Source organism: Meriones unguiculatus, chromosome 19 (assembly GCF_030254825.1).
Source record: "Meriones unguiculatus strain TT.TT164.6M chromosome 19, Bangor_MerUng_6.1, whole genome shotgun sequence".
Taxonomy (NCBI): Eukaryota; Metazoa; Chordata; class Mammalia; order Rodentia; family Muridae; genus Meriones; species Meriones unguiculatus.
The window spans coordinates 68,959,644-68,977,268 of NC_083366.1; the positions used below are offsets into that span (position 1 = coordinate 68,959,644).

Sequence of the window (17,625 nt, forward strand, 5' to 3'; positions counted from 1 at the left end):
GAGTTGAGCTAAAGCAACTCATTGCTCTCTGATTCCTGATTGTGGCTGATGACCTACATGCCACCTTGACCCCCTCCCCCACCACAAACCAGAACAAACCCTTTAGTCCTTAAATTATCACAGCAACAAGAAAAGTAACACAACATAAAACCAGAGATCTTCTTATACACAGGAGTTAATTATTAAATATATGAATAAGTGATGGGATTTCACAGGTTTTGCAAAGTCTTAACTTTTCATCCCATGAGGGCTCTTCATTTGAGAGTTTTCTGAAGTCTTTCTATGGACACGTGTTTGCTTTCCTAACAGAACTGCGAGAAGCTGGGTGAGCTGCTGCTGTGTGAGGCGCAGTGCTGTGGGGCTTTCCACCTGGAGTGCCTTGGCCTGACCGAGATGCCTCGAGGGAAGTTTATCTGCAACGAGTGTCGCACAGGTAAGGTGGACTGACATGACTGAAGTTTGTCCTCACGTTGTTGGAAACGCTGCTCTTTGATGCCAGGGCCAGCTGTTGCCCGTGCAGGGGTGGGCCTGTGCGGTCAAAAGTCCCCGAGTAACAGCGCAGTGGAGTTCAGAGTGTTGCACTGGGTATTTAAATGACAGTGTGAGCAGAGATGAGGCAGTGCCAGGAAGGGAAATACTAAGTGTGGTTTTAAGGAGGAAAGAAAAATTAATATGTAAGGTTGGATTTGGTGGTGCGTGTCTATAAACCCAACACTCAGGACGTGGCAGCATAATTGGGAGTTTGCCAGCAGCCTTACCCACAAATCAAGTTCTTTGCCAGCACTAGCTATACATGAAAACTGTTTAAAACAAACTACAACTGTCTAGGAAAGGGGGATTGAATCTGGAAGAGTTAGACGAGGGAAGTGAATGTGATGAAAACGTCCACAGACCTCCCAAAAAACTAACAAAGATTAAGTATAAAAATTATTTATTGGGAGGGAAGAAGGGAAGGAGCTGCCGGGGGATACAGAGTGAATAAACTGTAATTAATAAAAATAGAAATAAATTAAAAATAAAATAAAACCATTTAGAGAGGGGCTAGAGTGATGGCCCAGGGTTAAGAGCACTGACTGCTTTTCCTGAGGACCTGGGTTCAATTCCCAGCACCCACATGTTAGTTCGCAACTGTCTATACCTTCAAGATCTGATACCCTCACACAGACATACATGCAGGCAAAACACCAGCACACATAAAATAAAAATAATTATTTAAGCTGGGCATTGGTGGCACATCCCAGCACTCAGGAGCAGGTGGATCGCTGTGAGTTCAAGGCCACCCTGGTCTACAGAGTAAGTTCCAGGAGAGCCAGGGCTACACAGAGAAGTCCTGTCTTAAAAAACTAAAATATATATGTAAATTTAGAGGAAGATTATTTGAGAGAGTTATGATTGGGTCAAAAAATGAAAACGATCTGTAAGGACCAGCGTATAAAGCTCTTTATAAGCTGTACTAAGGAAAGTATTCCTTATTCAACTTGATACATAGATAAAGCATGAAAGGAGGGAAGAGATCAGACCTCACATCATAGTTCTTCCCTTTGTACTTGTGGGGCCCTAGATGTGTGTGTCGCTGCCCAGAGAAGACGTCTGTTCAGTGAGAAGAAAGCCAGTGCAGCCAGCGGGGGAGAAAGCACCAGCGTAACCCGCTGAGACAGCTGTGACGACAGTGAGGGGGCGTGCAGTGAAACTTTTATCTGTGCGTCATGAAGATGTCTGACTAACTTAGTAAAGAGCAGCGCACTGCACTGAGCTGAAGAGTGAGCATATGGTAGCCTGTACTGTTTTCTGACAAGGTTTGATTTCAGTGGAGACGAGGAAATGGCTGAGGCAACATTTGAAAGTCAAGGGGAATATCATTTGAGTGTCAAGACTTAGTGTAGGGCTGGCAAGACCCAACGTTGTTTACCCCAGGAACCCCATACTGGAAGGATGTGGCTGGTTTCCACAGGAGTGCCATTGCGTGTGTGCACACAAAATAAATGATGTGAAAATAAGACCTTAGAAAAGGCGTATTGCATTTTGTGCCAGTAATCCAGATTTGCCCTGTTACCTTTATTATTCTGAAATGATCTCTGAATAAATTGATCCTAAGGTAAAGCTGTTTCTGTTTTTAAGACTACTAGGTAAATTGAACAGTATGCAGCCATTTCTGTGTGGCTCAAGTGTAGTAATGTCTTTGATTTTTTTTTTTTTTTCCTTCCATGAGACAGGGCTTCTCTGCATAGCCTTGGTTGTCCTGGACTTTGTAGACCAGGCTAGCCTTAAACTCAGAGATCCACCTGCCTCTGCCTCCCTTAGTGCCTGGATCATGGGCGTGCGCCACCTTGCCTGGCTGATATTTTTGAGATTCATCTGTGTTATCAGAAGATCATCTTCCTTCTCATCCTTCTCCACTCCCTCTTTCTCACATCACAGCCCAAGCTTCCTTTTGAACTCCTGGCACTCTTCCTGCCTCGCCCTTCTTAGTGTTAAGATTGTAGGTATTGGGCTCGAGAGATGGCTCAGAGTTTAAGAGCACTGTCAGCTCTTGTAGAGGTCCTGAGTTCAATTCCCAGCAACCACATCTATAATGAGATCTAGTGATCTCTACTGGCATGCAGGTGTACATGCAGGCAGAACACTGTAAACATAATAAATAAATCTTTAAAAAAAAAAAGATTGTAGGTATCGACCACCATTTCTGTCCAGGTCACACTATTGAGCTGTTGAGGTAGAATGTAAGTAGCATACAGTGTGATAGCATTGTGTGGGCTTACATTCTTAGATCCTTTTTGGGTTGTTTGTTTTTTTTTTGGTTTTTTTTTTTTTTGTTTTGTTTTTTTGGTTTTTTTTTTTTTTTCAATGCAGTTTATTCAGGAACCTTGAACAATCATCGGACCCTGGTGTTTGTTTGTTTTGACACAGCGTTTCTCTTTATAACCCTGGAAAAGACCACTAAAGAGAGCTGCCTGCTTCTCATACCCACCAAGATTCTTTTGTTTTATTTTTAATGTGTTTTATGTCTGTGTGTGATTTTCTTTTGTTACTCTGAATTATTTTGATGTTTATGAATATTTTGCATGCATGTATGGCTCTGAATCAGTTATATGCTTGGTGCTTGTATAATAGGCCAAAAGAAGATAGCAGAGCCCCTGAATTAGAATTTAAAGACAGTTGTGAAGTACCGTGTGGACGCTGGGAATTAAAATTGGATCCTCTGGAAGAGTAGCTGGTGCTGCTTACTGCTGAGTCATCTCTCCAATCCCATGAGATGCTGTCTTTAAGCAAAAAAAGAAAAAAAGGAAAGGATTGGCAAGATGGCTCAAGCCCATATAGGTACCCGACACAGAGCCTCGGGCATGAGTTGTTGGTTCCCAGGGCCCACGTGATAGAAGGAGAGAACTGACCCTCCAGTCTCCATCAGAATATGAGGACGATTTGTGCTCGGTGGAGTGGCCTACACCAGGCACAGGCACAGGCACGTGGAGATCTGAGTTTGAGTCCAGCCTGGCCTAGTTCCAGGCCAGTCAGAATCACATAGTGAAACAGTGTATCAAAAAGATAAAAAGAACAGTCTCAAACTTTTCTGATAATTCTCACCCCTCTGTCACCAGGGTTTGGGGTTATAAGGTGTATTATAAGAAGTCACCCCAGTCACCCCCTGGCTCTGAATACTTGAAGTTTATCAGTGACAAAGTGTGGTTTAGTTCTTTTTGTGTCACCATGGTTCATCGGTGTCTCAGTTAGTGATCCTGCATGTTGGGTGAGTATAATGGCCTAAGTTGGGTCTCCAGAATGCACCAATTCTATAACATCATCCTTGGGCCTACTTCTGCGTACCACAACATATATGAGTTCTCCCATGTACATCATATATTCATATAGACGACAGCATGGAAAATAAATTCAAAAACAAAGTCTGTCCACGAGTAGAGAATTTAACAGCAGTTATGGAGAACTGAGATGAACTTGGTCAACAAAATATACAGCTATAATTCAGAGAGAATAAATGGTTTGCTACATAGCAGGGTAATCATAACTTACTTTTTTAAAAGATTTATATATTATGCAGTGCTCTGCTTGCATATGTAACTGCACGACAGAAAGAGGGCACAGATCTTATCATAGATGGTCATGCGCCACCATGTGGTTGCTGGGAATTGAACTCAGGATCTCTGGAAGAGCAGCCAGTTCTCTTAACGTCTGAGCCATCTCTCCAGCCCCATAAGTTATTTTTAATGTGTGTTTCTAAAAAGATGTAAATGAGCAGAGTTCCAATGGTCTCATAACAAAGAATGGTAAATGTTTAAAAGGATAGACATGCTCATTACCCTAAATTGACCATGAGACAACATGTAAACCAGGACATTTTACCTCATATAGATGTACAGTAATTATGTGTTAGTTATCAGAAAGACACTTTTTCCAAGAGCAGGTTTCTATGTGTAGCCCATCCTGTCCTAGAGCTCCACCTGCCTCTACCTCCCCAAGTTCTAGGATTACATGCATGCACCACCATGCTTGGCTTAGTTAACAATTTTTAAAATGAAACCATGGAGCAGGAGAGAGAGTTCAGCAGTTAAAAGCGGTTTCTGCTCTTCCGAAAGACCTGAGTTTCTTTTCAGCATTCATGCTGAGCTGCTCTCAATTGCCTATGTTACCAGATCAGGAATTGACATCCTCTGCTGGTCTCTGAGGGTCTCTGCATATACTTGACATAGAATCACAAATACACATGACTCTTAAAAAAGATTAAGATTTAAAATAAAAACTTTTTTTTTATTGAAAAAATCATTAAGTCATAGTGAAGTGGGGTAGCATACACCTACAATCCTGGTACTTAGGAAATAGAAACAGGAGGATCAAGAGGTTCAGCTACACAGTGGGATTAAGGCTACATGAAACTGTCTAAAACACAGCAAAATGAAAATGTAAGCCACAGACTGGGAGAATCTTTTGAAAACCCTGTCTGAGAGACCTTGCATTCAGAAGGTGTGTGTTGTGGCACATACCTTTACCCTAGCACGTTCAAGGAAAAGGCAGGCATGTCTCTGCGTTTGAGACCACGTCTAGTCCACACATTGAGTTCCAGGCCAGCCTGGCTGCATAGAGAGGGCCCTGTCTCCACTACGCTGGCCTGAACAAAACACAGCAGACAGCACAGGACAGATGCCCAGCACCTCTAGCTAGGCAGTGCAGTAAGGACATGGCGCAGCTCTTGGCAGTTTCTAGAGAAGTAAAGCTATATCATTATCATACAATTTACACAATTCTTTTTTTCTTTCTTTCTTTTTTTTTTTTTTTTTTTTTTTTTTTTGAGACAGGATTTCTCTGTGTAGTCTTGGCTGTTCTGGTCTGGCTCTGTAGACCAAACAGACTCACAGAGATCCTCTACCTCTCAGGTGCTGGAATTAAAGGTGTATGCCACCATACCCAGTTTAATTTACACAATTCTACTCAGGTACTTACTCATCAAACAGTAAAGAAAATAAGTTTTATTTTTAAAAGCCTAAACCATAAATACCCAAATAGCAATCAATACATGAATGGATAATATCACAATGTTATTACAGCAACCCTCCTGTTTCTGCCTCTCTGGGTGCTGGGATTACAGGTCTGCACTACCACACAGCTTCAGGTCAGGTTTAAAACCTCATTCCAGTATTGGGGCATCCATCTGGCATTTGTGCTCAATCCTCAAATATGTAGTAAGCTTGAGGCCTGGCTAGACTATATAAAACCCTGCCTAAAAGAAGACATACAAAACAAATAAGATCTCAAACTCAGCTATCTAGACAGAAGAGAGGCACCATCTCTTTCCATTGTCCTATCCCCAGTAACAGAACAGTCATCGGTGAAACATAAACTTCACCCCTGTGTTCCCAGCACTTGGGAAGCAGAGGCAGGCAGATCTCCTTGAGTTTGAGGACAGCCTGTTCTACAAAGGGAGTCCAAGACAGCAAAGGTTACACAGAGAAACCCTGTCTCAAAAAAACAAAACAAAAAACATGGACTTCAATCACTAGTTTTTGATGCCAGATTCTGGATTCCAATTCTTCAGAGTCCCTTTTGGTATTTCAAATTACTAGAACTCAGGCATGCAAACTAACATCAGTCATCCAAACAAGGCTGCCTGTCACTCACTATATGTGGTCTGTGGGAACGTGTACATCAGTAGGTTTGAGCTTCCATCTACTCCCACTCAGTTTTTCACTTCATATCAACCTTTTCTTTACAGTTATTCACAAATCTCATTGCAATAAATATCCAAGTGTGGCTGAACCTCCAGAGAAGACAGTGCTGTATGGAGCTTGTCATCGGTAGAACAGTTCTGAGTTACTGTGTATCTTCCTAGACAGGTCGAATAAAATCTATATCGGCAAGCTCAGTCATAAAGGAATCTTAGATCCCAAGAATCAGAGAGGCAACCTCAGTGAGATTCATTCTTGTGATCTCTGAGCTTGTAGAACAAGGGTAACACACTTGGACCTGTCTTACCTGTTGGCACTTTCACACTCAGGCAGACAAAACTGTGCTCACATCCTCAGTGCTCACAGGCTCTAGGGATCATTACAGGAGGGCTCCTCATCTCCTCCTCTCAGTGGCTGCCAAACACCGTGCTGGGTCTTGTCCTGTGATTGGAATATGTTTAATCCAGCTGCTGAGTACATACTTTCTGCTACAGAAATGATGTGAATGACGCGGACTGTGTTATGTCACTGACTTAAGTCGGAGGAGGCAGGAACAGCCTGCACAGTGACCCACGCCTGGATACTGAAGGGCTCAACATTACTTCAATAGACTGTGTTTTCTTTTTCTTGAGCATTCAGTGCAGGTTCAGTCAAAAACAATCGTCTTCAAGTTCTGCTGCAAAATAGTTAAAGAGGGTTTTCTTTCACCTGTGCTTGTTAGCATTGGGGACTTGGATTTTTTTCCACAACTAAGCAGTTTTGTTACACTATCCCTAGGCAGGGTCAGGCAGGCCCTCCACTACCCTCAAGCAACAGAGCAGAGCACAGCAGCAGGGGGAGTGCCAGCAGAAACAGGAGGCAAGAGGGAAGATGGCAGAACGACTGCCTGCTGTGCTGAGTTAGCATGAGACACACAGAGCACACACACCGTGGGTTGGGGAATCAGCGTTGCTACAAGAGTCAACAAAAGTGTGTGCTCAAGGTCAGGAGGTGATGAAAAGTACCAGAACAACTTCTATACACAACACAGTGACCAATCTCCAGGGCTTAATGGAAAGATTATTGCCCAACCTAAGTTTTAAATACTTTCTATTAAAAATGATTGCTGTACAGTTTAATCAACGTCATCCCAATGTCCATGAAGACCTTCTCATTCTGCCTTTCCCTGGGGAACCACTGTAGCTGCTGCTGTTGACACAAAGTTCTTACAGAATTCTTTTGCACATGTACAACGCTTTCTCCTGCTGCTTAGGCTGTCTCTTTCCGTTGTTTCTTCTTAGCTGTTTTCAGTTGTTGTTGTTTTGTTTGTTTTGTTTTGTTTTTTAGTGGGGGTTAGTTGGTTTGGGATTATTTCTTATTTCTGAGACAGCATCATTTTGAAGCTCAATCTGTTCTCAATCTGGCTTCCCAAATGCTAAGATTACAGGTGTGAGCCACTTAGACTACCTTTTTTACTATTATACTCTGATTTGTCTGTTTTGTTTGTTGGCTATTGTGAAGGTCACATCCAAACTGTTCTTAACCTAGATCAAGGTTGTGTAGTATTTACTATTGTGATGGTCTCTTCGCTCTTTGCATCTTGTTTCTTCTCTGCTTTTTTTTTTTTTTTTCCTTTCTCTCTTTCTGTTGTTTTTGAGTTGGGGCCTTACCATGTAGTTCAGGCTGACCTTGAACTCATGCCATGCTCATCCTCTGCATACTGTTATATTATTCTATCAGTTATATTACTTTTCACAGTCTCTTGGCAGTCTTTGGAGTATTTGTTTGTGATTTGGGGGTTGCAAACTCGGGATTTTGGTACCAGCTACCCATCTATCTTTTGAGACACCATCTCAGGCTGGCTGCAGATTTTGGAATCCTCAAGGATCATTGTTGTTAAACTCCAAGCATATATCATTATTACTGGGTCAGGTTTTGTGTTTGTGTGCATTCATATGTCATATAGGTGTGGATGCCCATAATTTACAAAACTGAGTGTCAGTCCCTAAAGCTGGAGTTATCAGCAACTGTAAACTGCCTAATGTAGATGCTGGGGACTAAATTAGGTCCACTAGAGAGACAGCACATTCTCTTAATCCCTGAGCCATCTGCATTCCTCAAAGCTCAGGTTCTTTGTGTATAATATTATGTTATGTACAAACAGGGATGATTTGTGTAAATGATTTATTTGGCTGTGTTGAACTCACTTAATTTTTCCTAGTTCTCTGATGTTTATTTTCTTTTTTGTTGTTTTTGCAACAAGGTCCAGCCCTGGCTGGCCTGGACCTTGAACTCCACAGAGACATGCCTGCCTCAGCCTTGCCGGCACTGGGTTAAAGGTGTGCACCAATACACCTGTCTTAGATTAATTTTCTTATTGTCTGCATAGGAGCAGACTCTTTTTGATTTTGGGGACAGCTTTGGTCATCCTGGACTTGCTTTATAAACCAAACTGTCCTCAAACTCACAGCAATCCTGACATTTTAAATTTTAGTAAAGTCAGGGGCTGGAGAGATGGCTCAGAGTATAAGAGCACTGGCTTTCCTTCCAAAGTTCCTGGGTTCATTCCCAGCAACCACATGGTGTCTCATGACCATCTATAATGAGATCTGGTGCCCTCTTCTGGCCTGCAGGTGTACATGCAGGCAGAACACTGCATGAATGAATGAATGAATGAATGAATGAATGAATGAATGAATAAAATAGATTTAGTGAGGTCTAATTTGTCAGTAATTTTAAAGATTTTTATATTCTGTGTATGGGTGTTTTGCCTGCATCCATGTATGTATGTGCACGACCTGCTTGCTTGGCACCCTGGAGCGAACCTGCCCGCATCAGTGAGCACCACTGGCTAGAAGAGGACATTGGTTCTCCTGGAGTTGAACCCAAGTCTTCTGGAAGAGGAGCCAGTGTGCTCTTACCCACTGGCCCTTAGTTTACCAATGTTCATTTGTGTTATATTGTTATTATATGTATTACAATTATGTTATAATGTTGTATTATTATACTGTATTGTATATTATTTGTATTATGTCATATCTAAGACTTGGTGTAAATGATTTTTTCTATTAATATATTCTGTATATTATATTTTATATTTTATAGCTTCTGCCTACATATTAATGTGTATAATCTATTTTGAAGTAACTTGTACATGTGGTTTAATGTATAGAGGAACTTCCATTTTTATTTTTCCAGGACTGACAGTTACATTCAGAGTGAGTTAGATTCAGTCTTATGCAGGCAAGCATTGTTATCACAGAACTATATCCTCAACCAAAGGCTATGTAAGATATTTTACCTACTTCCTGAAAGATAAGAAAGTAAGAAGATATTATTTCCCTACTTTGTTTCTTCCTGTTTTACTGTAACAGGGTGATCATTTCCTTAGTTGGATTGCTCTAGTTTAAAAATAGTTCTGTAATATCCTCTTGAGGTTTTTGTTTGTTTGTTTTATCTTGGACAAGCTGTGGTTTATTTTTAAAGACAGGGTTTTTCTGTATAACTGCTTATTCTTTACAAATACATAAAGTTTTTTTTCTTAATTTATTAATTTGAGTGACCTCAGTATTTATAGATTAGTGTTTTAGTTAAATTTTATAGCAAATGTCAAGCAAGAGTTCATGCTCAGCTTTGCTTTTCAATGCTTGCCTTTTCCATGCTTTTGCATCTCATGGTGCTGTAAAGTGACTCAGTCAATAAAGTGATTGCCATACAAACATAAGGACCTGAGTTTGGATTCCCAGCATCCATGTAAAATGCCAGGCGTGACAATGTGTGTCTGTAATCCCAGACACTGGGGACAAAGACAGGCAGATTCTTGGAGCCAGCCTGCTGGCATCAGTAAGCAACACTGTCTCAAAAAATAAGGTAGACAGTACCACAGAGATGACTCCATGATAAAGAGGCTTCTTGGTGTTCCCAGAACCTGAGTTCAGTTCCCTGCACTCACACCTGGCAGCTCACGACTGCTTGTAACTCCAGTGCCGGGGGTCCAGGACCCTCCTCTGGCCTCAGCAGGATCACACATGTGCATCTGTGCACGCGCGCACACACACACACACACACACACACTCAATCACAAATAAATCTTTTAAAATAAAAGGTAGAAAGTGACTGAGGAAACATTGTGTGTCAGCCTTCAGCCTTGACCTCCACTTTACACACACACACACACACACACACACACACACTCACTCTACAAGCTCGTTGAATCTCAGTCATTACTTCCTCTGTACACTTGAAGCCTTCTAACAACTTTAAGAAGAAAGAGTTAGAGTTGCTGTGTTCATTTTCAGATTTTTTCCTTTGTCTCAAAGGTATTTAAAGCAGAAACCTTGTGACAGTTTTATTTAATTTATTTTCATTGGGTTGGTGTTCAAGTCAGGGTTTGTCTGTGAAACAAAGTCCTGGCTGTTCTGGACTGTAAAGACCAGCCTCGAGCTCACAGAGATCCGCCTGCCTCTGCCTCCCCAGTGCTGGGACCAGAGGTGTGCGCCACCATGCCTGCTGACTGTGATAGTTTTAATCGACTCATCACAATGTAGAATTATCTGAGAAGGGATAAGAATTGTTTTGGCACAGTGGTACAACAAGCCTTTAATCCTAGCCCTTGAAAACCAGAGAGGTCGGCAGACCTCGAGTTCACTCTCAGGATTCCTCAGAAAGCCTCACAAAGAATTGTCTAAATGTGTTTGGCTTGGTGTCATGTCTGTAGGAGATTGCCTTAAATTAATTGACTTGTTCCTGCCACCTTGGCTTCCTGCAGTGATAGACCATAATCTGAAACTGTAAGTTAAAATAAACCCTTTCTTCTATAACTTCCCTTGTCAGGGAATTTTGTTACATAAACCAGAAATAAACCTAAGATATTATTTAAATTTTTTTGTGTGTGGGTGCTTGTGGAAGTGAGGTCAGTATTTTTAAAGATACCATTTGATTTGTTTTTTTCGTTTTGTTTTGTTTTATTGAGGCAGGATCTTTTTATAAAGCCTTGGCTGTCCTGGAATTTGCATTATACTCAAATTTACCTGTCTGCATTCTGACTGCTGAAATTAAATGTATATAAAGCTATATCTGAAGTTCACATTTCTTTTTGATTTTTTTGAGACAGGGTTTCTCTGTGTAGCTTTGATTGTCCTAGAACTGATTCAGTAGCCCAGGCTGGCCTCCAACTCAGAGAGATCCACCTGCCTCTACCTCCCAAGTGCTGGGATTAAAGATGTGTGCCACCATCAGCTGCCTAGCAGTTTATATTTGTAAAGCAGATTTTGTCATTGTGACCTGGGCTCACTCATTAGCCCAAGTTGGCTGACTTTCAGATTGCAGCTGTCCTCCTGTCTGTGCCTCCACAGTGCTAGGATCATAAGCCTGTACCACCTTACGTCTGTTGAGGAGTGCTGTGGTGGAGCTCAGGTCCTCCTGTGCTTTTCCAAATCAACCTACAAAACCAGGTGTGGTAGAGTATGCCCTTTTAATCCTAGCACTTGGGAGGTGGAGGCAAGGAAATTAAGAGTTGAAGCTTATTTTCAGTTAAATAATAAGTTGGAGGCCAGCCTGAGCTTCATGACTCCATCTAAAAAAGTAAAATCCAAATAAAGTGCCTGCATTGTTCTGTTTTCTTTTTATTTTATTTCCCTTACTTGGATTTGAAGTCCTCTTCTCACCATGTTTTTTTGTTTGTTTTTTGATCATTTATTTGTTGAAGCTTTGTCTATTTGTCCTATTGAATTTTCTGCCCTCTAAATTTGATTGGTAGTTTACTTGCTATATCCCTTTAACTTGTTCTTCTATTTTCTTTCTTTAAAAAATGTTATTTATTCTGCATGTCTCTATCTTTTCTGTCTTGTTTGTCTGGTGTGTGTGTGTATGTGTGTGTGTGTGTGTGTGTGTGTGTGCGTGCCTCCATGTGTCCTAATCCCTATATGGAGGTCAGAGAATAGTCATCTAAGTCCTCAAGATAGAGTGAGCAGCACACCTACTGGTTGGACGTCTCGCCAGCTTCCTGTTCCTGTGTTTGTTGTATCCTACAACTTGGTTGGCTCTAGAGGCTGGACTTGATAAAAACTGAGTTTCTCTTTTGACAGGAATGCTATGTAGACAGTATAGTACACACCCTATTGCATCATACCAATAAGCGCACATCTGACCAGATTGTCCACTTATAAAGACACTAAAGTTGTTCACTTGTTAGGTCAGATTTTGTCAATTTGGTAAAGTTTTTCACTAACTTAACAGCTAATGCTTAGGTTGGGATAGATTCTTGTGGTTGTGGTATATTCATTTGCGTGTCGTCCCCCCCTCCCAGGAATCCACACCTGTTTTGTGTGTAAGCAGAGTGGGGAAGATGTGAAAAGGTGCCTTCTGCCCTTGTGTGGAAAGTTTTACCATGAGGACTGTGTCCAGAAGTACCCACCAACTGTCACGCAGAACAAGGGCTTCAGGTGCCCCCTCCACATCTGTATCACCTGCCATGCTGCCAATCCAACCAATGTGTCTGCTTCTAAAGGTATGGATTTCTTTATAAACTAATCTACGTTTAGTTTATAAGACTTCAGTTGCTTTGGCCATAGTTATATTTAAATGTAACCTGGAACATTTCTTCATAGACTCATCAGGTAAAGGAGCAACATTGTCTCTTAATAGAGTAATAAATTATCATCTGTGGAATTTCCAGCTAACACTTTGAATATTTAAATATCATATGAGAACTTATTTGAAAGCATCTTCTATTTTAACACATCAGTGCACTTCCTATTTTCTTTCAATTGTTGCTACTATATGATTGATTTGAGTGGCTTGATGCTGGTTTCTAGTTCCTGAGGTATGTTACAAGATCCATCTGGAAAATATGCATCATAGAGTATTAGGCAAACACTAGAACCCCACCATTCCATTCCTTTTAATTTGCATGTATTCCGGCCATTGTAGTATTCAAGGTAAGTATTTGCATAATGTTCTCCTTGCTGCGGCAGGTGCATTTACAGTTGTGCAGGCTTACTCCTACTGGGGACTGCTACAGAGCTCCCTCTCTTCCCTCTTTGTGTTTACGTGTGTGTTTGTGTAAATGATAGGAAACACACTTTTTAAAAAAAGATTTATTTATACAGCATTCTGTCTGCAAACCAGAAAAGGGCACTAGATCTCACTATAGATGGTTGTGAGCCACCCTGTGGTTGCTGGGAATTGAACTCAGGACCTTTGGAAGGGCAGTCAGTGCTCTTAACCTCTGAGCCATCTCTCCAGCCTCTCTTATTCGTAATAGTGGGTTACATGTTTAAGAGCCATGTTTTGTTGATGTTGCTGGTTTGGGAGAGGGGGGGTTGGATTTTTCAAAACAGGGTTTCTCTCTGTAGCCTTTGTGGTCCTGGACTCACTGTGTAGACCAAGCTGGCCTTCCCAAGTGGTGGGATTAAAAGCATGCACCGCCATGCCTGACTAAGAGCCGTGCTTTCGAGTGGTTCTTCTATTCCTGATGTTTTCTCCCTGCTGGCAAAAAGACTAGAATAATCCACTCTGCTCCATACGTAACTTTTTCTCTTGCTCTTTCCCCCCTTTCCTGCTTCCCATTACTGCAGGTCGTCTGATGCGCTGTGTCCGATGTCCTGTGGCATACCATGCTAATGACTTCTGTCTTGCTGCTGGGTCAAAAATCCTTGCATCTAATAGCATCATCTGCCCTAATCACTTTACCCCTCGGCGGGGCTGCCGGAATCATGAACATGTTAATGTCAGTTGGTGCTTTGTGTGCTCAGAAGGTAAGCTGTGACTCCTGATTGTATGAGTGTTTTCAAAGGGATCATCTAATGCTTTATGTTTATGTGTATTGGCGGGAGTATGTGGTGAAGAGTTGGTTTTCTCCTTCTACCGCATGAGTCCTGGATACCAAGCTCAGGTCATCAGACTTGGCCCACGTCTCTGACCCTGAAATAAGGTCTCCCAGTCAACCTGTTTCGGCTAGGGTGGTGTGCTATTGAGTCCATGGCATCTGCTGTCTCAGCTACCCAGTGCTGGGGTCAGCAGCTGGCTTTTTTCCTGGGTACTACGCTTCCTAACTTAGGACCTCATGCTAAGATAGCAAGTCCATTGTAACCCACTAAGACATCTCTCTAGTCCCTCAGGTATCTCTAATTTATAATATACAGGGCTGGGATGTAGCTCATTTGGTACAGTGCTTACCCAGCATGCCCAAAGCATTGGATTTCATGTGAGTTGGTGTGGTGGTGCACACCCGTAATCTTTACCTTATATGTCTGTTGAAGCTTTGAGTGCAGGGCTCGAGGAGGCCAATCACCTGGAACTAGAGTTAAAGAAGGTTGTTAGTAACCATGTCATTGCTGAGCCATCAAAGCCTGGTCCTCTGCCAGAACAGCCCATGCTTTGAACCACTCAGCTGTCTTTCCAACTCCTGAAGCAGGTTTTTATTTTATTTTACATATGTATATTTATTTTTATGGCAGGGTCTGTGTATGAGCTTGGCTGTCCTGGAGCTCGGTTTGTAGACCACACTAACCTAGAACTCACTCGCAAAGGTCCCCAGAGGCATACAGAGGCATACAAAGGCCTGTTGTATGCCTCTGTTAAAGACATGCACCACCATACCCAGGCTGAAGGGTACAGAAACTAGTACAAAGATTACCTAAACTGTTCTCATTGTCCCAGATCTACAGCCACACTTTATTTAAACAACTTTCATAATAGTGTGATGGCACACGTCTTGAATCCCACTACTTATGGCACAGGTAGGCAGATCTCTGAGCTCCAGGTCAGCCTGGACGGCAGAGTGAGTTCCAGAACAGGTAAGGCTAAAACAGAGAAACCTTGTCTTGAAAAAAACAAACAAAAAAAGTGCAATGGCAAATGGAGACAATTATCAGTTATGAACAAAGAAACTCAGGTATCATCCAGTAGGAGTACCAAATGCCCTGCTTGGAAGTGCTTCATCTGTTTAGACATGGTGGTGCACACCTGTAATCCCAGTACTCATGGGGACAGAGGCAGGCAGATGGCTGTGAGTTTGATGCCAGCCTGGCCAACAAAATGAGTCCATGACAGCCATGACTAAACAGAGACACCCTGTCTCAAAAAACAAACAAAGCAAAAAAAAGAAAAGAAAAGAAAAAAATTGTTCTGAGCCTCTTTACTGCATAGTAAGCAGGAGTTTACTTTCAGGGGTAAATGAAATGTGGTGGAGATATCATGAAACAGTGGCTTATATTAGTTAATTAATTAATCAATTGATATTATATTGGAGGGGAAAAATAAGTACTACACCTGATGTGTTTCCCTGGCAACAAAGCAAACTAGTTATTAGTGGCTGAGAGTTCTGAGTTCTGAAAGGTTAGCGGAGGTGCCTTTTGTGTGTCAGCTTCTCCTGGGTGGTGTGTTGAGTTTTCTCGAGTGATTATTGTTCACTATAAAATGTTGCCAGTGGGGAGGTTAGTTCTCAACAACAAAAGTGAATTCTTGAAGTAGTATGGTCTTAGAGTTACTTACACCCCTTCCTGTCACCAGCTGAAGCTTGAATTTTAAGGTTGCAGGGTGCTTCAGTTGGTAGAGTGCCAGCTGTGGATGTGACCCTCTGCATTCAGATTCTCTTGCTCATGTAAAGAGCAAGGCACATTCCTATCACATGACATATTCAGGTCAGAGACAGGCAGTTAACTTGAGCCCATTCAATGGGTAGCCAGCCAGCCCCGCAGAATTGACGAGCTCCAGGTTTAGTGAGAGATCCTGTCATAAAAAAATAAGGTAGACAAGGAATAATATAAAATAAGGAATCTATCTAGCACCAGCACCAACCTCTGACCTCCATGCCAAACACCACGTGTACATACGCAAAACTCAATTGTGCTTTTCTTGTATTATTTGTCTGTTTGTTATAAATAGTCTTAGCAGGGAAAGAAAATGTTTATATTGATATTTATACACATAAATTTTCTTACTTTTCACCTCATTGCCTTAACTAACTAATTTTCTAGTAAAACATACTGTTTATTATCCAAATGTGAGCTGGGAGCTCAGGAATATTAGAACAGGTATATTTTCACAGAAAGGTCTTTCTGCTGAGCAAAAGCCTTTACTGCCAGAACTTTATGCAACCTTGTTGTCTAAATACCAGGTTTTTTATTCCTGTAGGAGGCAGCCTTCTGTGCTGTGATTCTTGCCCTGCTGCTTTTCATCGTGAATGCCTAAACATTGATATCCCTGAAGGAAATTGGTATTGCAATGACTGTAAGGCAGGCAAAAAACCACACTACAGGGAGATTGTGTGGGTAAAAGTTGGTCGATACAGGTGAGTAATCATGACAAAAAAGGGTACTCGTTTCTATTATCACCCTCTATTTCTGGGGTTCTAGATAATTAACTTTTAAAATGCTTGTTAATGTTTAGGCATAATAGTTCCAACTCCAATCAGTTGTTCTCTAAACAAAAAAAAAAATTAAATATAATTTTTAGTTCTACGAAAACTGTGTGTTGTAGCACATTGCTTACTGAAGTAAAATAAGCTCATGCTCTCATAAGCAAGGAAGATGCACTGTTAACATTTCAAAGTTTTTACTTGCAGGCATGCGCAGTAATGCCCTTCTCTACCAGACAGTTGTTTATAATTTATACCCAGTTGTTCATTTTGTTTTTGTTTTTGAAGTTTTGATCTGACTGGAAATGCATAAAAGTGCACAACACAAATATGGTTTTGTTTGTTTGATATTAAACAAGGTTTCATTGTATATCCCTGGCTGGCCTCAGACTCATAGAGATCTGCCTGCTCCCGATTCCAGGCAGGTAGCCAAATAACATAAATGATTTCAACATACAACAAAAGCACATTATGGTTATCTATTTCGTAAATTTTTAGAAGAGAAGTAGGTTGGTGGTGTACCCTGTATTCCCAGCACTTGCAAGCCTGAAGCAGGAGGATCACAAGTTCATAGCCAGTTCTGGCTCTATAACAAGACCATATATCAAAACAAGCAAAAAGTGGTCTATTAGGGAAGCTTGAAGGTTATTGACACATAGAAGAAGATGGAAATATCATCTTGGTTAGATAATTACTGAGCGTTTCTATTTTTGTTTTTGCTTTTGAGTAAGGGTCTTAACTCTGTAACCCTGGCTGTCACCAAACTTGATGTGTAAACCAGGCAGGTCTGAAAGTGACAGAGATCCACTCGCCTCTGCCCCTGCCTTTGATTCCCCTTTGGGATTAAAAGTATGCACCACCAAACCCAGCCAGAACATTTTCTTTAAAATACAGATTGTCTAGTCTGCTACTCTTGATGCCCTTAATGTTGAGCAATTTAATTTTTTTCCTAATTTTCACTGTCATGTTTTTATTTCTCTTATTTTAATTAATTTTTTAATAAATTGATTGTGTGTGTGGATATGTGTGTGTGAGTACAGATGCTCTGTGACACTGGGAATGGGACAACATCTGTAGAGCAGCAGCATGTGCTCCCAGCCAGCACTGTCAGCT

At 41.4% G+C, this 17,625-nt stretch overlaps 1 protein-coding gene across 13 annotated transcripts in view; it reads left to right on the forward strand.

Annotated features, from left to right (window-relative positions):
- Positions 1-17,625, forward strand: part of Nsd1 (nuclear receptor binding SET domain protein 1) — a 127,109-nt gene that overhangs the window by 86,077 nt on the left and 23,407 nt on the right. For all 13 annotated transcript variants that reach the window (XM_060372449.1, XM_060372445.1, XM_060372450.1 and 10 more), the window contains 4 exons: positions 310-433; positions 12,460-12,660; positions 13,730-13,909; positions 16,290-16,446. In XM_060372449.1, coding sequence (XP_060228432.1) covers positions 310-433; positions 12,460-12,660; positions 13,730-13,909; positions 16,290-16,446 — 662 coding nt within the window. The remainder of the gene's footprint in view (positions 1-309; positions 434-12,459; positions 12,661-13,729; positions 13,910-16,289; positions 16,447-17,625) is intronic.